Here is a 25,362-nt window from a genome sequence, read left to right on the forward strand (position 1 = left end):
TTTCGATTTTTATTTCTTGAATGGAGAAAATGTCAAACATTCCAATGTGTGTTGTAAACAATCTGTACGTTTATATTAAAAGCTATATATTAGATAGAATATCTATATAAATTATTATTATTTTGCTTTGCGTTACTGTAGCAGGGAGACAAACAACAAAACCACAAAATCAAACAGAGGAATGCAAACATCTCCGTTAATAAAACAACACAGCAACATGATACATTTGTTTCTGTGCTGCGGTCTAAAAACAGATGTACAATACGAGAGGTTGTTTTAACAAAAAAATGCATGAGAGGAAATGTTCCAATTGTGGCGACACTGGAATCAAATCCATTTCTTATTTTTTCTATTAGGTCAATAAAAGTGACTATGAAAGGATTTTGGTGAATCTAATGGCTGGCATCTTAATATTAACTCTCCTGTTACCTTTCCTTGGTAAAGTTAAGAGTTATTGACACACCCACGAAACAAATTTCTGCTGTAACTGTCATTACCTACTGATGCCACAAAATGGCGGCAAAGAACTACTTTTGTCAGAAAGAATCTCCTCAACTCACTTTAACTTTTCCATCAGATGGCGCCAATTATGCATTCAAAAATCAATGATAAAAAAAAAACAAATAAAAAAACAGCAAGCTCAGCACACCCAATTAAGTTCCTGCCCTGTACAATGAACACACATCACTGAATAGTAAAGAATAGAAAAATACTTTTGTCGCGTTGGTTTTTACTTACTGAATATGTGATGCAAATCAGGAGTAAATGTTCGTGATTTGTTTTTGGTGGTTTGGTGGTTTTGCAAAGACACGCACACACATACAAACCAAAATATACTTGGGAAATAGATCCCTAGCCACCAAAAACAATGGTTAACACTTTCACACTTACAAATGTTCTCATGTGTGTTTACAGCTAACAATATGCTTGTACTGTGATGATAAATATCAAAATCTGACCAGTACATATTTAATCTGTATTTACAATATCTAGATCATAAAATGCAGCTGTGAAGTGGGAGTACAAAATTGTACAAAAACTGTCATGCTCTTGCATGCGGGAAAGGAGAGCCACAGTCACTGCTTAACTTTTAAGCCATTTATTTAACACAAGAAGAACAATTAAACAATAAAACCAGCACACACACTCACACAGGAGGGCCACAGCTCACACCCAGACACTCGCACGCAAACTTGCCAACGTCACACGTCTCCCAGCCAGTTCCCGCCTTTTAAAGGCACATCCACGTACGTTGACAACAATATGTACAGTATTTTCTATACAGTTAATGCTTGCAATTTTTGTGTGTTCAAATATCTTTACAAAGTGTTTTAATAAGTTTAAATGTTTTTGATATAGTCTCTATATTGCAGATTTACATGGATTGCCAGTGGCTCTGTGATCGGCGGGGGCGGGGTTTAGTTCACTGTGCAATCAAAATACACTATTGAGTCGTAATTAGGGCCCGACAAATATAGAATTTTTGAGGCTGATGAAGATTCTGATATTGGCAGAATAAAATTCTGATAACTGATTAATTGGATCATTCCTTTAAAAAATATATATGATCAATAAAACAACTTCTTTCTTGGTCCCTTGATACATACAACAATAGAGATATTAATTACTCGTAGAACATTTTAATTTTTAAAATTTCGGCCGATAGTATGTGTTGAACTTTACATCATAGCGAAAAAAAATCAGGCAGATTTTCTTTCTTCTTTGTTTTATGTTCTTATGTGTAAATGACTAACAACAATGGCAGATTTTTGCTGATTTTAAAAAAGCTAATCTACTGGCCGATTAATCGGTCGGGCCCTCGTCTTTATTCCATGAGATCTGTCTTTGAGTGCTCGAACGCTGGCTACATCTTTAAGCAGCGAATGAACGAGTTATCTTCACCCATAGCTCCACTTTGCCACATCCAATATGGCGTCCACGTACGATTCAACACTCAAGCAATATCTATGTGGAGACTTTTTCATATTGTTGGTAAAGACGCCTTGGTACTTTCAGCTGGCAGAAAGCGAATGTCGACTGATGACGTGAACTTAAAATTATGAAAAACTTTCACCAGATATAAACCAAAATGATTTTCAAAATACTTCATTAGAATCAAAATTTAAGTTTATGGAAGGCTCCGCTTGTCTAACTGGGAAGTATGACTGTGATGATAAAAATGTCAAAATAATGCTATCCATGTCTACGACTCGGTGTACACTGACGACATGTGGCCGAGGCCGCGCTCGAAGCTGCTCGTCTGGAAGAAGGCGCCCTCCTCTGGACTGGAGGAGAACTGGCACCCAGCGCCGCCTTGCAGCTCCTGACTCAAGTTGAAGCCTGGAAGGCACACACACACAAGCATGATACAGATGGAATCATCTCCCTGGCCCAAATGGAACCGTTATGGGATGACTCACCTGCGGAGCACAGAGAGTTACTGGTGGCCATGTGGAAGCCATTGTGCTGATGGGAAGCGTAGGCGTGAGAATCTCCGCTGCCGCCACCGCTCACCGTCTGCTCCATGCGGAAGGAGTCCGAGAAGTGGAAGCAGCTCTGGAAGCTACCTTGGAATTCTGCAAGGAGGAAAATAGGTAAGTCAAATAAAAGCCAGATTTCATTGTGCAACCAAAATGGAGCCTCTAGTTGCCATGACAACCTAATCTGCCAAGGACCTTCACCGTCTGATGTAATTTAATTTTTAATCAGCAATGTGGCTGTCTCATTTCAAATTCCAGAGAGTTGGCTCTCGATGACGTCAGCGCTAAACCAGCCTCTAGGTAGTTGGTTTTTTTTTCAGTTAATTCATTTTTTTAGAGTTTAGTCAAGTCAAATAAAATGCATTATGGAAAGTTGGATTAAGTCCCCACTGAAGGCTCAGGTCGCAAATGCTTGCAAATTGAGCTGATACTGGCCCGTTTTGAAGGTATCGGGTACTCATAGAGGCAGCCGATACAGCCACACCGATACTTTAGGCAAGTCAAATTTGAAAAAATCCCCTTTGACAGAAGTTGGCGTTATACTTTGACTCATTGGCAAATCATCATCAGAAAGGAAAGTCTTTATTTGCAATTTTTTGTCATTGTGGTAGTTTTTATATCAAAAGTACGTATTAGTACTCAGTATTGTGAATACTCAAAGATTGAATACTCTGTACTGGTAAAGGTTTTGAGTCATATTGAACATCCCTACTTATCACTCAGATGACAAGTTTAGCGTTAAGATTATGAGAGCGTGCTTGGAAACATTTGTCCTCTCTCCCTCTCCCCAAAAAGTTCTGCGACTCTTTATTCTCGACGCTATTGTAAGTCTTAACTTAGTCTTCGCCATTGTCTGTGTTGTCGTTGCGTGCCGACCGCAGGAGTCACAATAGTGGCGAGACGACCCTTCTTGGAACATGTCTCGGCGACAGCGTGACCACAAAGTGGTGACGGCGGCGCGCACTCGTGTGTGTTCGAGGGTGCCGAGAAAACAGCGTTGAACGTTCAAGCGCGACGGGGTGAACACCCGAACACCCGACCGCCAGACTCGCCATGTTCTCTGAGAACAGCGCGACACGCCGGCCTCTGTTTACTTGGCTCATTCTGGCTCCCGGCTTTTGCGGCTTACCCACTATCTGTCTCTAAAAATGTTCAAGATGCAAGTCAGCCTTTCAAAGGGGACATTTCAACTTTTGCAGCATTGCCGAGTAGGATCCGCTTTGTGCATTATCGCCTCACGGGACAAATCATTAGGTACACCTTAGGTATGCCATTCAACTGTCCAGACTTTTCGTCATTGTGAAATATTTTATAACATGGAAATGTATTAAATTTAATAATCATTTAGTTCAGGAAAAAAATTCTAAATATTTTTTTTTTTTTTTATGAAATGTTTTATTATTTAATGAACGATTTCATTTGTTTGGATGTTTTTTTTGTTTTTTTTTTGTGCAGGTGTCTCTAATGAAGTGTCCAGTGATTCCGAGCAAAACATCTTCATTGGCCTTACCGTTGTTGGGGTTCTCATGGTGGTGATAGTGAGAGAAGGGCTTGTGCTGAGCTTGGATGTGATGCTTCTCTAATGCAGGAGGAGGAGGAGGAGGAGGGGGAGGCGGGGGAGGGGGGCTGCCTGTTCCCTTCATCCCCGGTGAGAGGAGCGGACCTGACATCCTGAAGGACACGCACACACACACAAACACACACACAGATTTTGTCTTCCAATATCAATCCATCATCTCAGGACTCTGACCGAGTAAAACGCGTGATGACATCCCAAGCGGACCTCCACGCAGGCTCGCTCACCGCCAAGAAGGAGACGTGTGGAAACTTTGGGGCTCCCCACAAACACATTCTGTGCGATAAAGTCAACAAACACTTGACCGAGTTTGCATTGGGGAGAAATGTACGAGTGCTATGTACTATTGCAAATGTTTTTTTTTTTTTTTAAACAGTAAGAAATTTTAGCATAAGAAATGAAGATCGTGACATTAAAACATTCCCCGCGAAACTAAACAAAAAACATTTTTGAATGTTCAATTTCTGAATAGCTTAATGTTAAAAATGCCATAGACGGGCTAACAAATATAATCAATAGGTGGAGCAACACATGTAGACAGCTAATGTCACAACATATTCTTTTCTTTATGAATTATCGGAAGCACCCGTTATTTACAAACAAAATGAAAATAGTCTTTTAACCCCTGTGTGTTTGGAAAACACAAAAATCAATATCCATCCTGATTTGTGTCACGTGAATACACGCCGACCGCCCACAGCCCGCGGCGCGCCCGGGTGACGGGTGAGCTTGTGCAGAAGCGCTCGGCCCCACACGACACCGAGCGCGTCTGCTCTGCGTCACCGGCCGTTCAACACGCGTGTTGTCATTGTGAAAAATACGGCAAATGGTGTTTATCCAAGTCGTAGCTGTAAAATATTTACCGCAAAGGGAATATGAAAGGAGCTGAATGACATCATACCTTTTCTTGCGGAGGCAGTAAAACCAAGGAATGGAAAGCCCGTTTATTTGGGGATTTTTTTTAAATTTTATATATATATATATATATATATATATATATATATAATTTTTTGTCTGTTTTTATTTATTTATTGTATTTGTTTATATGTATGTTTACTTGCCCTGACTGCCCACCACTGGAGATGGTTTAACACTGTAACTGCCTTTAACAAAATGCAGCTGGCAAGTCAGCTTCCCTTAAATATTTAACAGCTCCTTAGCGTGTGCAGATGAGGAATGCGGCACATAAAGTGCTGCTGCTGCTGCTGAAGAAGCACATGCTTGGCAGCGGCGAGGACGACGACGACGGCGGCGGCGCTGCTGCCGGACACGGCCGAGGAGGTCGAGGACGTCCCCGAGGTGCTGCTCGGACCTCCTCTGAGAGCCGTGCGTGATGCAGGCCCAGCAAGTAAATGAGCAACGAGCGTAAAGCTGTCAAGCGGCGCCGCCAGTATTTGATTTATTCTGCATTTGGGTTCGCGGAAGCGGCTTGAAGGGTTTAATTCAGCCTCAAACATTACGGTACATAAAACTCAACCGTGAGGAGCAGGTTTTTTTTTTTTTTTTTATTGTTCTTATTTCTGATGCTTCATAAAGTTGTGTGGAATACTTGTGAAATTCAGTGGACTTTGAGTTTGAGGTCATGCAAGCGTAATGAGGGAAACTTTTAGAAAAAAAAACATCTCTTTGTGCAAGGAATAGCAAATAATAATTTCTGTCATAATACGATTTCAACAGACATAAAGTCAGATTATTTGTTGATGTTAAAAAGGGAAAATAATGTTAAGAATGTGTGAGTAATTTTTGTTTTAAATAAAAAGTTTATTTTTGTGTTTGTCTCCTTTCTCATTTATCATTTTAAAATAAATTACATTATAATTTAGTGACCTATTGTCAAACCAGAAAGTTAAATGCATATCATCACTGTCCTGTGAAAAACACTTATTTCCATTTTCATTTAACTTATTTAGAATTTTAACGTTAATGGCGAATCTGACCCTAGTTTGAAACCCTACTTTAAAACCCTAACCCTAGTTTGAAACCCTACTTTGAAACCCTACTTTGAAACCCTAACCCTAGTTTGAAACCCTACTTCAAACCCTAACACTAGTTTGAAACCCTACTTTAAAACCCTAACCCTAGTTTGAAACCCTACTTTGAAACCCTAGTTTGAAGCCCTACTTTGAAACCCTAACCCTAGTTTGAAACCCTACTTCAAAACCCTAACCCTAGTTTGAAACCCTACTTTGAAACCCTAGTTTGAAGCCCTACTTTGAAACCCTAACCCTAGTTTGAAACCCTACTTTGAAACCCTAACCCTAGTTTGAAACCCTACTTCAAAACCCTAACCCTAGTTTGAAACCCTACTTTAAAACCCTAACCCTAGTTTGAAACCCTACTTTGAAACCCTACTTTGAAACCCTAGTTTGAAACCCTACTTTGAAACCCTAGCCCTAGTTTGAAACCCTACTTCAAAACCCTAACCCTAGTTTGAAACCCTACTTTAAAACCCTAACCCTAGTTTGAAACCCTACTTTGAAACCCTAGTTTGAAGCCCTACTTTGAAACCCTAACCCTAGTTTGAAACCCTACTTCAAAACCCTAACCCTAGTTTGAAACCCTACTTTGAAACCCTAGTTTGAAGCCCTACTTTGAAACCCTAACCCTAGTTTGAAACCCTACTTTGAAACCCTAACCCTAGTTTGAAACCCTACTTCAAAACCCTAACCCTAGTTTGAAACCCTACTTTGAAACCCTACTTTGAAACCCTAGTTTGAAACCCTACTTTGAAACCCTAGCCCTAGTTTGACAACCCATGTCGAAACCTAAGGGTTATTAGGTTAACAAAAAGGGATTGAAAAGAGGCTTTCTCAAAGGTGTCTATTGCCATTCATTCCAATGTGAATAACGTTTTTTTTTCGAAAGGCAAACAAACAAACGCAGTGAGGTTCTCTTTACTCCTTCCTCTCACTGTCAACGTCAAAAAACTAACGTCGCTATGAAAACTATTTTGGAGGAGGTCCGCCATCGCGCCACTTCACAGTGGCAGCTCTTAATGTCGTGCCGTTCGCCACTCCAATTCAATTAGCCCGCGTCAATCACGGCGGCGCTGTCTAAACGCCTCGCGCTAATATTTGCACAGGGGCTCTAATATCAATACGCGCCCGTCAACGGCAACATTCAGCGGCCGATAGACGTCCACACACCGCAAATGCATTTTCACCGACAGATTGCAATATTAGCGGCGGGCGGACACAAAGCACGGCGACTGTAAATGGTCCGCTTGAGTCCGGGTAAACACATTTAAGCGATGAGGTCAGAGGCCGCCACGCCGCGGCTTGATCATTTGGTCCAAATGTTTCATGTCCCGCTAAGCCGTTTGGGAAAAACAAGTGCGCCGCTGCCGTTGACTTTGGCAGCCGACTGTAATGGAAGGACGCTCTTTTCGCGGGGGACACGTTCGACGCGAAAAGAGGTCAAAAGACACGGCCGCAGTGTATTGGTGCTTGACAAACTTTGTTGTTTGGAAAGAATAGCGACCGAAAGTGAGTGATGACCGCCGACAATGACAAAAAGTCGTGTTTGGTGTTGCGCTCGGCAAATGGAACCCAAAAGGTTTTCATTTGGTGTGGCGTTGCGGTTTTTCATTTTGAATGATTCGTGTTCCAGCTGTTCATTTACACATATCGCAAACAAATGCTGGATTGTTTTCCTAACCAATTTTCCTGAGTTGCTGCTGATTTTCAGCAGATTGGGTTACTTTTACCATTTGGGTTGAAGATTGGGTTTGAATCTTTAAAACTGCATTTTTTTTTAAATGGGTAAAAAATGTGGGTTGACCCACTACTTGGTCCATTCACAATCCAATTTTTGGGTTTGGGTTGTTTTTTTTTAACAAAACAACCCAAAAAGTTGGGTTAGCGAGTTGGTCCAATTTTTTTTTTTCTCCCAAAACTGGGATATTTTTGACCCAGTAGCTTTACGAGTGTTGAAGTAGAAGAAAACGATTTGGGCTAGAGAGTTAGAGTTTGATTTAGGGCTTCATGCAGGGGTTAGGGTTTCAAATTAAGGTTTCAAGACGGTTTCAAATCACCTTAACTCATCGGAAACATTCTCTAACCACACACACACAACAACACAACATTTAAACCAGTCCACGCCAAACAAAATCTTTTTGTAACAAGGTTGATCGGATCCTATTTGCCATCGAAGACCCCCCCTCCCCTGCCTTGCCCCCCTTCGGCGATGCGAAGATCGATGACCCAACGGCACCGCTTGTTTGTTCTCGTTGCAAATGAGGCGGAAATGACATGTTGCTACAAGCTCATTGCACGATCGGCGAGTGCTCGCCGCGTCGTCGTCAACAGAGGGGAACCTGATGTAAGTCTGTTTCGCAAAACCAGAACACGCCCCTCCCCCATTGACCTCATGCTTTGACAGTTTGCTCTCATTAACACGGCGACTCCCTCCCAGCAAGGAGAAATTTGCTCATCGCTTCGATTCTGCAGTGGGACATTGCAAACGGCGCGGTGGGCGCCAGAAATAGAGCAAGTGATGTGTCACGACGACCTCGCCGTGACCAGCGCGGCCCCCTCGTTCCCGTAGGGGGGGGACGCACGGACGCGTTTCCAGGAAGAAGGGCCGAACGAGTTTGTGTCAGCGGGGCCCACAAGTTGACCCGGTAAACGGGATCGCCCCTTGCGTTTGGTTCCGCCGGGAATGAGGATGACAAATGAAATGGGTGGAAAACGGAGCGGGAGACTCTGCGTTGTGACCTTCATAATATTATCAGTATGATTCATCTATTTATCAAGTCCGAGGAGATTCTCTTGTACAATCATGAAGACGGGAAGCTCACCTTCTCCAACGGTTCAGGGTGCGACCGATGCAACAGATTTAATAATATTAGTGCTTTAAAAATCATTATTTCCCGTATATAGCACTCAACTATATTTAACTTTATTATTTAGTTTTTTTTTTGGAAATAAATAGAGCTTGAGATTAATAAATTTTTTAACAAATATTTTTACTCAGTTGAATTTACTTCCAAAATAATTTGCATAGCTTGCAAAATCCCAATTCAAATATGCGCTGTACATCTTTAGCGCATTATCTCAGAACAAAACACCGTGCGTGCGTAAATGTCAAATCAAGTGGGCTGGTCCAAGTCAGGTGCGATTTTCTCCAAATAACCGAAAAAATTCCCCCCCATCCCCTTGAACCTGAATATGCCCGGTCCTTCAGACTCACCCGTCTCTGTTGCCATCCATGGGCGACAGATGATGAGGGCTGTTGAGGTCCGGGTCCAGGCAGTGCTGTCTGGTGTGTGAGGTCAGGTCAGCGGCGGTGGCGCTGGGGGCGGCGGCGGCGGCGGGGGAGAGGAGCTCGGCGGAGGCGCTGTGGTGGTGGGGGGTGCCGGGTCCGGCGTACAAGCCTTGAAAGACAAACACGGCTAATTGATGGCAATCGGGCTTTTGTTTTGACAACTTGCATCCAATCACATGAAATGTTCATTTGAAATTGAAAGTCGTCCTTGTGTGTGTGTGTCGCCACGGGGGCCGTACGTTCAGCTGCTTGTAGTTATTGCTGCGTAATGAACTAAAATGTTGCATGTGCTCCAACAGCGGAACATTTGAAAGGAAGGAAGCGGTTACAGGCTTGCCTTTGTTTTTTTTCTGTTGTTAAATAAATATTCATCTGCATCATCTCCATGGCCACATCATTAGAACGTTTCACAATCTTTTTCGAGCCAACGCACATTAGCTGAAAAATATAATCGGCCAAGTCACTTTTGAAAGAAAATGAGAAAACACAGAAATTTAATTAAAAAAGTCCAGCTGCCTCGATTCGAACTTAGTGGATGACCGCAACCGAGATTTATGACAATCTACACAAACGGATCGAAAAAAAAAAAAATCATTTTGATTGCTATTGTGACAGTAAATTAGAAATGATAGAACAATGTTCTTAAGAGGCTAACGATATTTTACACTAGAAAAAAATTCACGCCGCAAATGTCACAAAAAGTACGAAACAGTCGTGCCTTGAGATATGAGTGTGTGAGCGGATGATAAAACGCTTATCTCAAGGCACCGTCGCGCCTCAGTAAGCTGCAGCGATATTAGTCATTCTTTGCAGAGGACAAAGAATATGTGTGTGCGTTTTGGTCTATTATCTGTCTTGGTGTGTTGCTCAACCTTTTGTGGTTACTGAATGGGTAATAACACCGCAACGCTATTTGTTAGCCTATGTATGGCGTTTGCTTGTTAGCATCAAGCGAAGAGTAAATCTGTGTTTTGTGTTTAGTTGACAAATAAACATCATTTTGGCGTTGCAATTGACAGCTTGAATGATGTTTTTGAAAAAAAAAAAAAAAATAAAAAAAGGTTTACTATCTGCGATCTCCCGCTGACACGAGCTCCATTTTTTATTTCAGCCAAAATGTTTTGTATTAAAATAAAATCGCCAAACTTGCAAAATGTGTTATGGTCTGATTAGGGTTGAGATTTGGGGTGTGAAGACTTTTTAATTCCCCTGTAAATTTTTTAGACTGTACTTTTTTTACTGTGATGTAAAAGGAGCTGAATCGGCGCTTTCACTTTTACAGTTTTTTTTTTTTTTTTAAATAAACATACGACATGTTTATTTCTATTTAAATACAGTATGTGAGTATTTGTTCCACCTGGGCCAGCCTGCAACACTTAAAGCCGGCATGCACCTTTGGTGGCTCCTTGGGGGATTTTCGCACAAGATCCAGGAACAGAGGGTAGGATCTGGTGAACGGCCAAAATTTGGAGGCTCCTTTTGGGCGAACACACTTGTCAATGACGCTCCGAGTTCCAGCAACAATAAGAAGGAGCACCGGGGATTCTGGATGGCGTACAGGCCGAAAAACAAGGACAGATGTGTTCAGAAAGGCGGGAGGCCCACAGGGGCATCGCTCTTTTGTCTTTAATATCTTCAAAACGCATTTGTCTTTGTCCTAATCCAAAGTGGTGTTGACGCCCGCTGATGGAAAAATGGACGGCCGCACGGCGGTGAAGAAACGTTTCCTTCGCTTGCTTGTTGCCAAGCATTCTTTGCATAACAAGACACGTTCAGATGAGGGAATGCAAACAAAGGGGCTGGGTTGGCTGTCATCGGGAATAAAAGGTGAAATGTCCTGAGTAAAAATATAAATCACCCTGAATGCACCCACGCTTTGGCCTTTTGAAATGCGTCATGGGCACGTTTTGTGTTTTCATTTGGAATGGATGCAGCCAGAACACTGCCATTAAGTTTTGGCACAAGAACACAGTTTAGCATCGTAGGAAAATAGGAATTGACATTGAAAGAAGTATTAGCATTGAAAAATAAAATACATACGAGGTGTCAAAGTCAAGGCCAACAGGTCAGATTTGATGTGGGTCTCGAACGCTTGCTTTCAAAACGAGCCATTAAAAGGAGAAACAAAGTAATTAAAACTATCTATCCATCCATTATCTGTACCACTTAAGGGTTGCGGCTTACTGGAGCCAATCACAGCTGTCTTCAAAATGGGATTGGTTTTTTTTCATTTTTATTTTTTTAATTAAATTTTTTTATATTTTTTATATTTATATTTTTATATATATATATTTATATATATTTTTTGTATTTTTTTATTTTCCTTTTGTATTTTTAATTTTTAAATTTTTAAATTTTTAAATTTTTAAATTTTTTTATTTTTTAATTTTTAATTATTTAAATTTTTTATTATTAAAATAATATATATATTTTTGCAAGCGAAAAAGTGAAATTTTATTTTTAAATCTTAACTAACAGAAACAACATTTCAAATTAACATAACCAAAAATATCTTCTGTTTTCATGTTGGTCAACTAATTATCATTCAGAAGTCAAGGAGGTATTACGCAATACTTACTGTGACATTGGTTCTTTTCTTGCACCCAACAAATACGACATACACATGTTAAAAAAAATATATTACCAAAACTAATTAAACCAAAACAAAGCATTTTTGCAAAACTATAAAAATAATAAAAACTAACAAACTGTTCCAAAAAGCAATTAAAACGAGCTGGCGTGAGGAACACCGCGACAACTTGGCAGTCCTTCAGCTGCTTTGAGAAACCACAAATGTCACAGCGCCACCTATCGGCCCGGCATGCACTTAGGAGCCTGCGATTGCAAATTTCCGATGACATGAATTGATGTGCGTCGTCGTTGGGTCGACTGCGGGATTTCCACGACTGACCACAAGCCACGTCAGTCACGCTGACAAGGTTCTTAATGGCCACCGATGGCTGTGTGATGACTTCACCAGGTGTCGTCGGACGTTCTGGCACATCATTCGTGAGCCGACTTTGGAATGAATGCTGCCTGAAACGAGGCCAATCTCTTGCGGTCTTACTACCAATTGCTCAGCACAGAGGACGCGCCGACTCCTCTCGCTGGTGTTTTCGTTACAAAATGGGATTATTTCAGCCGTAGTGTGTTAAAAGATTGGTTTAACTTTTACACACTGGCATGTTTTAGGTCCAGAAATGTAAAAGATACCGACCAAAAGGTCCGGATTTATTTGTGAAACAGAAAAACTGTACTTGCTTGCTGCGTAATGCTTTTTACTCAGTTTGCTAGCTTGTGGGTTTAATATTAGCATAGCGCGACGGAGACAATTAGCATCTTGACATGCATCCGGTGTCTGATGTCACGGAGGGAAGCCGGTCACTTTTCAAAATCAAATATTTTTCAGTCTTGAATAAATAAACCAAAAGTACTGCAAATGTATTTTCTTTTTCTTTCATCAGCTCCCGTCAACTCCCGTCCCAATCCCGTGATTAAAGGTAAAGTTGACTCCAATCGGATGGATTCCCGAAAAATGTCAACCCCCCCAAAAAAATCTTTGCAATAATATGTTGTACGCGCCTTCATGAGTCAACCAGTCCGTCAAGGCTCAGCTTCAGAAAAAAGGTCGTCACCTGAAAGCTGAGCAACTCTGACGTCATTTTCAGTCGACAGGAAGTGACAAAATGGCCGCCCACCCGGTTGGATTTTGCAGCTCAACTCATATTCTACAAACACATAATTAATCAGAATGCCTTGTTTAGCGCATAGAACATTTTATTACAAGATTTTTTTTTTTTTTTTTTAAACTATCCGAGTGCATTTCCCAACTCAGCAGAATTGCCCAGCAAACAATCGAATGGCTCCAGCTCGCACACCAGACCTAAAAATAATTCCTGCCTGCCGCAGCAAGCAGTGTTTTGCACAATTGTCTTAAAATGATTCTGGCTCACTTGCCTAACTTGCTGACCATTTGAGTTCTGCCTCGTAGCTTGAGCTTGGCTATTGTTGACTGTCAACAAGTTCAATATAACGACACCAGACTTAAAAAACAACCCCCCCCCCCTCGAAAATCCTTTTACCACTTTAGCGAAACCACAATGTCAATTCAAATTGAAGATAATAGCACAATTGTACATTTACAATAAATGACAGTGCCGTTTTTGTGTTTGAACACTTCAAGTATTTATTTGGTGGGAGGGTCTAACCTGTAAATACGTCTTGGCTCAGTCCTGGAGCGCAGCCTTCCTTGTTGCTGTACACAAGTTGAGTCTGATTGGAGGTCTGAAGATGCTGCATGGACAGACAGTCGCTCAACACGTCCTGCTCCAGGTGAGGACACGGACGGAGCTGAAAATGATATACATATCATCACGGGTGGCAAACGGATTCGGTCGTTTGTTTTTTTCAGCCCTCAATACGTTTAGAATGGGAATCAAGCAAAGTAACTGGTTATCTCATTTAGTTACTTTGAAATCAAGTAATCAGTAATTTATCGAAGCTACTTCTAAAGTCAGGGGTGGGCAAACTTTTTGATTGGCGGGCCACAATGGGTTCTAAAATTTGACGGAGGGGCCGGAGCAGGAGAAAATGGATGGAGTGTTTTGGTATCCTCATCCATTGATTTTTTTTTTTCAAGTTCGGCGGGCCGAATTAAAACGTTTAACGGACCGCATGTGGCCCCCGGGCCGTAGTTTGCTCTCGCCTGTTCTAAAGTCAAGTCGTCAGGAAAGTAACAAAGTTACTTTTTCAAAGTAACTGTGGCAACACTGATTTTGAGTGACCTTTTTGTGGCGCCCCCTGGAGGCCGCAGCTTTCATGTTCTGCTTGTGCTTCTGAGTAAAATAAATAAATAAATAAAACACAAATCCCAGAAAAAAAAAACTTGAGTCAAAGCAACCAGCAACAGCTGCCTTGCGATATCCACTGTTTAACATGTGGTCATAAAAAAAAAAAAATAAATAAAATAAATGCATATTTTAGGTACCGGGATGCGTCACTTTGTGTTTATCAGCCGCAAGCCTGCGAGCAAGACAAGCGAACGGCCACAAATGTGCACTTGATTTGGACTTTCTTTCATGTGCGCTGCCATATTCCATGTTGTTCTCATTGTCAGCGAGAGCCCACGAGCAAACAATCAGTCTATACTTTCAGCCAATACTATAAACAAATATTGTTTGTAAAGTCTCGTATGTGCTGTAAAGGCCGCATTGTTGGAAGCCAGCTAATAAAACACACAATCACCGAGCCACCATGTTGAACGCTGCGGGAGAGCGTTCTCACGACAATTAAGCAGGATTCACCACGCAACGTCGTGTCGTTCGCACAAAGACGATTTGTCATTTAAGAACGCGATGAAAGTCACGAATAAATCGTATCCGCACACGTCCGGCTTATAAATGCATTGCCTTTTGGTCTGAATTAAATGGAACGAAACCGCTGAAGATGAGCACGCTTATTCTTCTGCTTTGCTTGGACTTTCGACAGGAAATAAATATTTAGAGTCACAAAGGTATAAAACAACTCGTGATGAGATTATAATGCAGTAAACCGACGGGAATGAGTAGAAAAGTGCACGATCTCAAAAGAATATTAAGTATCATCTCAAATTTAATATTGTCTCAAAGTCATCTTGTAGCAAAAAAAATAAATCTGGAAGAATGGAGACGTAGCAAAGACCCTCGGTAATTTCAAATAACAACCCAGGCTTCATTTAGCTTCTCAGGAATATTCCAACTTGTCTCTCAGTTGACATGTATCCCATGAACAATCCATCCTTGACATAAATTCCTGGTTTCCTATTAATGCTATCTTGTGGCATCTTTGATTGTAATAGAAAGAACACAAAAAAATGATGAACTGATGAATTTGTAAATAGTGAACTTTGAACAGCCCCATAACCTTAAATAAATAAATAAATAAATAAATAAATCAGAAAATCAAGAAATCAATCAATCAACCAATAAATAAATAAATAAATAAATACATAAATGAATAAATCCACTTATTTGATCTCTTTGACTTTTTAACATTATATAATTATTTTGAATTATCTTGTCATGAACACACTTTGTTGACGCTGCTGCCAGGAAAACAATTTTGCCTCCTTCACATCCAAACCAGACGAAAAGAGCACCAGGCCACTTCCTGTTCTGTCGCTTAGCAACGATTGTGAATTATGCTTTCCCTTTGCAGTGTGCCACCTTGTCAAAAAGTTGTCCCATGAGCAGGATTCGAACCCACAACCTCACAGCTGCGAGGCAGACGTGCTAACCACGACCAATTTCTCCTCTCAACTCGTGACGTTGACGATGTTTAAAATGAATAAAAGGTGGTCGTGCTTGAAGTCAATCAGCAGCAAAACAGAACATGACAAGGTCAACTTCAGAGATGTTTTCATTCTTCGTCCTCATTCCCAAACCGCCCAATCAGGCGCACGCGTCAATCGTCATCTTGCGTAGAATTACATTCAGCCTTTGGTCCGACTTAGCGCCCCCCCCTCTCGTAGTAATAACATACAAGCGCGCAACTCTTCACAGCAATCAACTTTATCTTTCTACGAGCGCCGTCATCACCAAGCTTTGACGGATCAGTCGACACCGTCATCGTGTTGATTTCACACTGTAACGGGGCAAACGTTGTACACAAGCTGCGCGGCTCCTCCTGGGAATCCTCCCGGAGAAACATTCATCACGCGTAATTGGCGCGGCGCTCTCCACCCCGCGGCGACACTCCAAAAAAGCGCTTTGCTGTGAAGCGCGCTCCAAAAGCGCAGTTAAGAGCGCTTGCGTTTGACATTTGTCCATAACATCTGGGCCACGAGGGGATTGTGCATTACGGCTTATTAACAATGCTACGAGCGCACATGTGTTTCCCTTTACGAGCTCGCAGCGAACGGAACACATCACGCGGCCTGCCACTATCCACAACAATGAGTCCATTCTCTCTTATTTACTCATTTCCAGTCAGGGAGAAGAATGGGCCTTTGACCGTGAACACAATGAGTTGCGCTCAAACCTGATCTATTGTGGTGGAAATGAAAGCCAGGCCCGAGCCAAAGCCAAATTACTCGGGCTAAACTGTGATAATGTGCAAAATGCAATGTTTGACTTGTGTAAGGTTGCAGGAAACCAATGCAATGTAACTGGAAATGACACGACGCTCGGGGGTGGGCAAATGTTTAGGCTCAAGTGCTACATAAAAAAAAAAATAATAATAAATAAATAAAAAAGACAGTGGAGGAGATTCAAATTAAAAATCATGATGGGCATATAAAATAAATGAAATCAATTTGAAATCAAGTCAAGGAAAATCAACACTGACGTCAAAAGTGCCTTGTTAGATTCAAATCTTTGATTAAAAAAATTTATATAAAATAAAAAAAAAAACAATTTTCCTTTTGCCATCTCCAGTGGATCAATAAAGTTTGTTTGGCTATTTGCTACCCTATTTCGGAATTCAAGTTGAAATCCGACTGTCAATCTCAGTCTGCACATGTGGATATGGTGGAGATAAACTATTATATAAGTGCACTCCACTCCACTTTAGCAGTAAACAGATGGAATAATCCAATTGCATGAGAAGAGAGGAGGCAAACTCAAAACAATGATGATTGAGGCAGAATTTTTATTAGGCTTTTCATTTTTTTTTTCTTTTTTTTTTAGATGTCTTATCAATGAGAAAAAGTACCACAGTGTCATTTGAACTCATACACTCATAGCCTCTCCCCTATGAATGTGCAAAATCGCTGCCATAAAATTACAAGTGGGGGGGAAAAAAAGAAAACTAAAAAAAAAAAATCGACACCAGTTAAAATAAATAAATAAAAAATAAAAAAAAATACAAAATAAAATACAAGGCTGAAAGGGTGCAATGTGTATGCCAAGACTGAAGTGGGCGCTGGAGCGCAGTCACAAAATGTCACCAAAAAAAAAACAGAGAAGAAAAAAAAAAGAAGAAAGAAGAAGTGAAACGTGTTTCCATGTGAACGGGCTCTAAAAGATTTGAACAATAGCTGCAAAACTGCAGCATTTTGTCAAAAAGAAAAAAAAAAAAATCAATCAATCAATCCAAACAAGCAAGCTTGTCTTACCTTTCTGCGCACCTGTTGCTCTTTGGCCGAATGGATCTTGACGTGCTTGCGCAGGGAGCTGGGGTCAGTGTATCGTTTGGTGCAACCGGGGATCTGACACGCGTATGGTTTCTGTAAGCAGGCACAACGCATTCCCGTTTAGACAGCGAACGGAATGAAGCTGGACGCCAGCGGGATCAAAAGTGGGAGGAAATGAGATGTGAAGGCAGGTAAAAGGTCAAGTTGAAGTCTTACCTCCCAGCTGACAGGAAATGTGAAGGACATAAAGCAAGAAGGGAAAATGAAGACAATTTGATTATAAAACACAATTTGATTGGCATCAGCAACATCATCTTATTCGGCTTCATGAATATGCAGAGCTCATCTTAACATATTGATCAGGTCAGATGAAATAAAAACGACAAGAACCGAGCTTCAACGCCGACAATGAGCTCACAAAGTCAGAAATGAACGGAGCAGAACATTCAACTCCTCCCATAATAATCAATAAATTATAAGATGGCTCATTCTTTTTTCTTTATTTTTTAATAGAACATTATAACATTAATAGTGATATTTTAGCATTCACAAATACTTCCATGTTTTACATATGCAATCATTTGCGACGCACTCCAACCAGTTTCAAAATGTCTCCAAATAATCGCCGTATTCCTCTCATGAGAATTTTGTTGTATTTGAAATAAAATGTACAGTACCTGCACAAATTTAATCGAAAACTCAAATTTGTGTTGGGTCACTTAGAGAGAAGTCTGAAAAATGCATCTATCCATCCATTTTCCGAACCACTTATTATTATTATTCTTGGAAAGTTGTTTAGAAGGCAGCTTGTCCTAAATGTGATTTTTTTTTTTAAAATGATTGTTATTTTCTTGAATGTGCTGTTGTTGGTGGGAAATTTTCAACTTTTTTTTAGAGAGTGTGTTTCAATGCCTTAAGTGTTATTTTTATTTTGGGCAATTTCAGTTGCTGCAAAAAAGTAAACTTTTTAGCAAATGTAAATGAGATCATTTTTTTTCCTTTACTCTTTGAACTTACTTTTATTTATTTTTCACAATATAAAAAGATCAAGATGATCTAATAATAATTTGGCAATAAAAAATTAATCATACCTCATTGTGCATAATATAGCACATATTTTACTGTATTTTTGTTTTATTTTTATAATATATATATATAATATATATATATATTTATTTATTTTATTTTTTAAATCACTATTATTATTTTTTTTTTCTATCAGCATAATGTCAACCTGGTAAATTTCATCAGAGGCAAAATCTTGTTTTACGGAATGTGCAAGTCTCAATGCCACCTGATGGTGAACGTGACTCGAACAACTGCTTATATCGATGTCAAGTTTTTTACATTCTCTATTGATTTTCAATCTATGTGACCAATTGAGCTATCGTAAATGACAAGTGAAAAGTTGGCGTTTCCTAATCAATTTGTTCTCGCCTCATTAACAAAGCAAATATAGCATGTCGTATTGCAAAATCGCCACCCCTCGCCCCCGCCTTCACGGCAGCCCCCCCCACAGGAACATAAGACGCCTATTAAAGTGTAAGTCGATACGGGTCTTTATTAGCTGTTCCTGCGCGTATGTTGACGGCCTCTGTAAATAAGACGTTTTGCTATTCCAAGGCGCTTACAGTGCCACTCATCTGGGCCGTGTTTGTTTTGCAGCCCGGCGTGGCGCGGCGCCTCCAGTCACCAAAATCAAGCGTGACTTCTGTGTAGAATAAATATCATTAAAGCTTAAAAATCATTTTCCCCTCAAGTGCTCTTGGCAGAGTGGGCCTTTAGCAGGGTGTTAATGTGAAGCTGTAAGCATCGCCCGCCCAGATTAGCTGTATCATTTGTCCTACTTGTGGAAAGAGTGGATGGTGGGAAACTTGACTGATACAATAACACAAGGCCACATTCAATATTGTGCCTAAGATGAGGCAGTGACTCAGAATGCACACGTGTGGCTTTCCTATACAGGTGGACACATGGGGAGCAAAGTCAAGAAATGGAAATGCAATAATAAAAAAAAAATGAAAAATGAAATCCATTTTTTTTCATCTTAAGCTTCGTGGGCGTAATGGAGGCAATCTGGGGACAATTTCAGTCGAAATACTGCAGCGTGGTTGTAAATTGCATACGATATGGCAGACGTGGCATAAACGTCGGATTAGATGCATTTTGCTTGTTGAACCGAGGATGTAAGAAGAAAAAAAAAAATCAAATGTAAATTGATACAGTTAACCCCGGTTGATCGCGGTGGGATACGTTCTAGGCCCACTGAAATTTGTAGAAAATCTGTCATATCGAGAGACCATATTTCCCAGTTTTGCTCGTCTCACGCTCTTTAAATACAATTAATCTTATCAATCGCACTGAGAGTTTTTCAATTATTCCTTATGCCACTCCCAGTTGAAATTTTCTGTAAAAGTTATTAAATAAAATCAGCAAGTTGACATTGAAAAACGACCACACTGAAAACAATCAAAGCAGTGTCCGTGAAAAAAGACTGACATTCATGCTATAAACTCCCCAAAAAAAAAAAGAAAAATCCCTATAAAAACCGGTATAACGCAATGTTTTTCAGTGCCAAAGAATCTTTCCCACAAAGCCAACATTTATTTTCAAAGCCAAAACTTAATGTGTTTGCTACTTAATGTTTTGGCTCCACGCGAGCCGACCTGTAAACGCCAATGAAAATAAACATTAGACACTCAGGTAAGTGTCACTCAATCAAGTATTTTTTTGGACCTTTCGTTGAATTTCTTGAATGCTCGTTCGTTTTTGGAAGGTTGGAGGAAACCAGCTGAGAAGCGGGGTACACCTTGGACAGGTTGCCAACCAATCACAGAGCACATACAGACAAAAAAAAAATTTAAAGTATTGAAAATTAAGAGTGTTCAATGAACATAAATTGCATATTCAAGGAATGTGGACACAAGCTGAGTCAGAATCGAGGTATGCCCTGGACTGGTCGCTCGTCAATCACAGGGTAGAAATTGACCAGTGAGTTAATTAGGTTTGATTTTTTTCATTATTGTTAGTTTTTAATATCATTTTGATTTATTTTTTCAATTCTGTTGGCTTTAATTAGTTTTCAGAGCAGGTTTGTTGCAGTTTGTATTCTTTGAAAATGCTGCGTTCTAGTTTAGTTTTTATTAGTTTTAGTTTTAGTTTTTGTAACTATATGGAGTAGTTGGTAAGAGCAAGATTAAAAAAAATAATAATAAATTTTTGTTATAATTACAGTTAGTTTTATAATGTGACATGTATTTCCACTTATTTTTTAAAGCATTTTCATTTTAATTTTATTACATTAATGAAAATGTGTTCTCAACTTTAGCTTTTCATCATTTTGTTAGTTTTTCGTGAACTCCTCACAGGTAGGCCACTGCCCGGAGTCAAACCCAGAACATCAACTGTGAGGAGGATGCGCAGAACGAATCAAAAAAAGAAAAAAATTGAAAATGTGTTAGGGGGCGTGGTCTAAAACATTTGTGCAGTGCTGTATGGTGCCGAATTTTTGAGTTACAATTTCCTCCTGAATTCTCATGAGAGCAAATCGAGCCACGCAGCCTCGAGCCAAGTATCGATCCGGCCTGGAAAAAAATCAAGAGATCAAACGGCGCCGACACTTGTTGGTTTCTGACCGTGTCCAGGTGAGTGCGCTGGTGTTTGGCGCGGTCGCTGGAGTTGCTGAAAGCTTTCTGGCAGCCGGGGTGCTGGCACAGGTACGGCTTCTCCCCCGTGTGGCTCCTCAGGTGGATCTTCAAGTTCTCCAGACGCGAAAACGCTTTGTTGCAGCCCTCAAACTGCAGAGGAAAAAGCAAGTCGATTACAACACTTAGGAGAGGAATGTATGCCTGCAGAAATAAAGACAAATAAGTCCGGTTGGATTCAGGCACGGTGGTCGCCTGACTTTAGTTGTATTTGTTCCGTTGCCAACCTCATGACTCAAATTAGACAGTCCATTAAATTTGACCATTATAATGAATTCAAATGTTTTTATTTTTTTTAATAAAGATGAATCATTACAGTGGCAGCACATTTTGAACACATATATAATATAATAAATAAAATTAAATATTCATCCATATTAACAATACTCACAGGCATATATTCTTTATCCTCTGCGAAAAATGACCCCTATTATTGCAGCGGATTGAGTCACTGAGAGTCGTGGTGACCCAATTTGTGTCTATATTACCGTATTATACTGCCCCCGGTGGCCAAGGTGGGAACACCAAAAGGAGAAGCACAATTCATTAAATTAGTGCATTGAATAATGATGCACAAGCTTTTAAATCTTCTACGAGTACATCATCATATGGTGCAATTGCTTTAGAGGCGGACCGATTTAGATTTTTTGTCAACGGCAATGAATGATAAAATTCTGATAACCGATTAATCAGCCAATTAACAAAAAAAAAATATGATTTTTTGGGTCGCTTAACACATCAGTACAGCAATTAATATATGAATTACAGGAAGAAAAATTGACTGTTTTACAAAACATCGTCCTTCAGGATTTGCCTAAATGATTTATGATGCCCTGCCGACCCACCCCATTGTACGCTACTGGTATGTTTTTTTTTTTTTTTCCAATCCTGTGACTGACAGGTGATCAACGCATGGCGGGCTCGCCTCCAGCTTCCCAACGACCCTGAACAGGAGAAGCAAAATGGAGGAATCCCGTCCTCCACTTTCCACGAGTCCCCCTGATCACTTGCACAGCTGCACAAGTCGAAATATCCAGCACTGCCGCCTCGGGAATGGGGAGTGACGCTCCTGAAACACGGGTGGTACGATTACAAATCTATTTTCCCGTTGGCCCGTGGACGTCCACTTGATGAAATGCGCAGTGACTTTGAAGACACGGCATGCGTCTAAGTGGCAGTTAGTGGAAAGTGGAGCGCGCTTAATGGGCTGTAATGCGTAGCATGAGCCGAGAGCTCGCCGGCGTCAATGGCACATGAGACGGACAAGTGACAGTGGCTGTAAACAAGCTCGTATCTGACCCCGCTTGTCCCATTTGATGGCGAGCACTCAGCCAATGAAGACCATAGATTTGTTAACACATGAAAGATTCAGAGGGGGCGCGCTTCTCGCGTATCCGGACATTCGGCGGTGTCATGACCCGCAAAGTGTGCAGTTGTGACTTCAATGTTACTTCTCGACACATGGAACACATAACACTAAAGAATTAAGAGGCACATTGACATCAATGTAAGCAGGCTTAATTGTTACAGGAACTTGTCAGCTATACGACCTTTTAGCTTGTACAAAGAGGTGGAAGAGTGACAATGGAATTGAAGGTGGAAAAACGATCAAATATTTTTATTGTCCAAAAATAACCTGTGATAGGCAAAAATCTGTGAAAGTGTCACTTTTTATTTTACCGTTACTATTATGCAAGACAATGCTGGCTGGCTGATGTTGTACTACAGAATACAATGAAACCAAAAAAACAAAACCTGTTTTCAAGCCCAAGCATTAAAAAAAACAAACGAAAAAAAAAAAAAAAAAAATGTTTTCAACAAATAACTGACTGTTTTTGGAGACACTCTTGTAAAATAATGTTTTTAATAGTCAGTATGACGTTAAACACATCGTGACTCGCGTATTTCACCCAAACTTTGGCTCTTCTTCATTCTGCCCCACTGTAGCCTCTTTTTCTATTGGAGGAAGACTGTTCATGCAAGTCAGACTCTTAGAACACTATGCACTTAAAAAAAAAAAAAAAAGCAGAAAAAATGCAATAGAAAAAAATCTGTGAAACTGAAGCTGTTCACTGTAAACCGATATTTTTTTTCCATAACTATTTTGGTCTAACTCTGGTTTATATGAAGTTGTATTGTATTGTATATTAGCATGTAATTCCACTGTCAACCACTAGACAGCGCCATACTTGTTTTACTTTGATTACATTTTAAAGAATAAGAATGCAACTGTATTCCAGCACATCTTAGTTTTTGTTGAAAATGACTGAATGCCATCCAGTCTAATCCTGCTTGTAACGCTCACAGAAAACAACAGCTGGGGATTAATTTTATAATGTACATCGTTGGTTGTGATTATTGTTTTATATTGTGAGATGATGGGGAAAAAGTTTGTTTACTGTAAAGAGACAGTGTAGATCAGGGGTGGGCAAACTTTTTGACTGGCGGGTCACAATGGGTTCTAAAATTTGACAGAGGGGCCGGACCAGGAGCAGATGGATGGAGTGTTTTGGTAACCTCACCTCATCGGATAAAAAAAATTCATTTAATTTTACATGAAAGTGAACAAAACCATTACAACAATATATATATCTTTGAAAAACCACAGCATTTTGAAAATAAAACATGAAGTTCGGCGGGCCGGATTAAAATGTTTTACGGGCCGCCTGTGGCCCCCGGGCCGTAGTTTGCCCATGGCTGGTGCCGCTCTTGCTCGCTCTCATTATGGTCTGTTTTGAAATGTTAAATCAATTCCAGTCAGTGTTTACATTCCTGCATAAATGTGTTTAAAGCGTATGGGAAGCTTAAACGATAAATGAAATGATATTTATATGGTCTGCATACTTCCATGTATCATAGACCCCCTTAAAAAATGGAGTTTTTAGTTCAAATTGTTATTTTTCATGATGTCGGCATGGGTCATTAGCGAAGCGTAGATCAGATCCGGTTGCAGCCAAGCAGAGTGACACCATCCGTCCAACAGTCCTGGCGCTTCATCAGGTTCATCCCCACTTGTCTTCCTTCACTCACACGACACGCAGGCTGAACGTTCTATTCACAATGGCTCCATTTAATATCACCGAAACCCAAACCCGTTATGGCAGAGGCGGTTCGGGTGACCGCGTCTGATGTGTCGGCGCGCTCAGAATTGTCCCCAGCAGTCTGCGCCCCGTTTGTGTATTATTTGGAAAAGGAGCAAACTTTTTCCCTTCTTCTGTGGTTTGCAGTTGAAATTGAGCGTAAAATGTTGAATTAAACATATATTGTGCAACTTTGCCGCAGAAAAAAAAAATGAAGGCTGCAAAAACGATGCCATTAAAGAAACATTAAAAATGTCAACACAGCTTACTCTGTGCTTGTCTTTGTATTTTATTTGGTTTAATGTTTCGTTTCATTGTTTCTATATCACGTAACGCTTCAATTGTCTTATGTTCAACTTGTATTTATATACAGCAAGATGTTTCAGCTGTGCTTCTCTTTTAAAGGCTCTTTAAATAAAACTGAGTTGAATTGAAAAAAAAAAGAAAAATAAGATGAAATTGAGATGAACATTTTTTTTTTAAAACCGAGCGCTAACTAGCTTGACTTTTGAATATGATGTTCTCATAGCTTTGCTAATGTTGTGAAGTAACTAGAGAAACTATTCTGAATTAGCTCATGATCACAACTGAAAAAGAAGTAACTCAAAAAGAAAAATGCTAAGTGGACGTAGCCATGCCAACAACGCCTGATTAGCGACTTCAAGCTTCTGACGTCGATTCTACGCCAGGATGAAAATTAGCATTCAAGTGGGCATGGAAAAGTGATCAGGGAATTTGAATTTTCTGACTTTGATCCTAGAATATCGTTGTCAGACTTGAACGTGATGCATGACAGCAAATGAAGGGAGCTAGCCAACTTCAGGCCTGGACGGACCTCTCCCTAGCTAGCTAGCTAGATAGCTAGCTAGCTAGGTACCGTGCAACTGGTCTGAAGCAACCACGATTTATGTACATCATTAACAGACACAAAAACTGACCCGGATTTCGCCTTTGGCCACATTATAGAGATGATTCCTGGTTAAAGTCATCCATTTTAAACTAAAAAGAAAAAAAATCCAGCGTGAGAAGCGGCAGCCACCACTTTACTCTCCAGTTGAATGAATACTTCAAATAAGTGAACGTGAGGCTTTGTAAATTGCTTTGGGCATCGTATGATGCACATATAGCACTGCAAAACGGATTGATT

General features: G+C 40.3%; 1 protein-coding gene across 2 annotated transcripts in view; it reads right to left on the bottom strand.

Annotated features, from left to right (window-relative positions):
- Nucleotides 1-727: 727 nt before the first annotated feature.
- glis1b (GLIS family zinc finger 1b) overlaps nucleotides 728-25,362 on the bottom strand; it is a 78,618-nt gene continuing 53,983 nt past the window's right edge. For both annotated transcript variants that reach the window (XM_088312874.1, XM_088312873.1), the window contains 7 exons: nucleotides 21,067-21,228; nucleotides 17,414-17,524; nucleotides 13,530-13,671; nucleotides 9,247-9,430; nucleotides 3,991-4,151; nucleotides 2,421-2,576; nucleotides 728-2,340 (listed from right to left, as the gene is read on the bottom strand). In XM_088312874.1, the coding sequence (XP_088169000.1) occupies nucleotides 2,204-2,340; nucleotides 2,421-2,576; nucleotides 3,991-4,151; nucleotides 9,247-9,430; nucleotides 13,530-13,671; nucleotides 17,414-17,524; nucleotides 21,067-21,228 (1,053 nt within the window). In that variant the 3' untranslated portion in view covers nucleotides 728-2,203. The remainder of the gene's footprint in view (nucleotides 2,341-2,420; nucleotides 2,577-3,990; nucleotides 4,152-9,246; nucleotides 9,431-13,529; nucleotides 13,672-17,413; nucleotides 17,525-21,066; nucleotides 21,229-25,362) is intronic.

This window comes from Idiotropiscis lumnitzeri, chromosome 13, assembly GCF_059441095.1.
Source record: "Idiotropiscis lumnitzeri isolate Australia: NSW breed Sydney's pygmy pipehorse chromosome 13, RoL_Ilum_1.0, whole genome shotgun sequence".
Lineage (NCBI taxonomy): Eukaryota > Metazoa > Chordata > Actinopteri > Syngnathiformes > Syngnathidae > Idiotropiscis > Idiotropiscis lumnitzeri.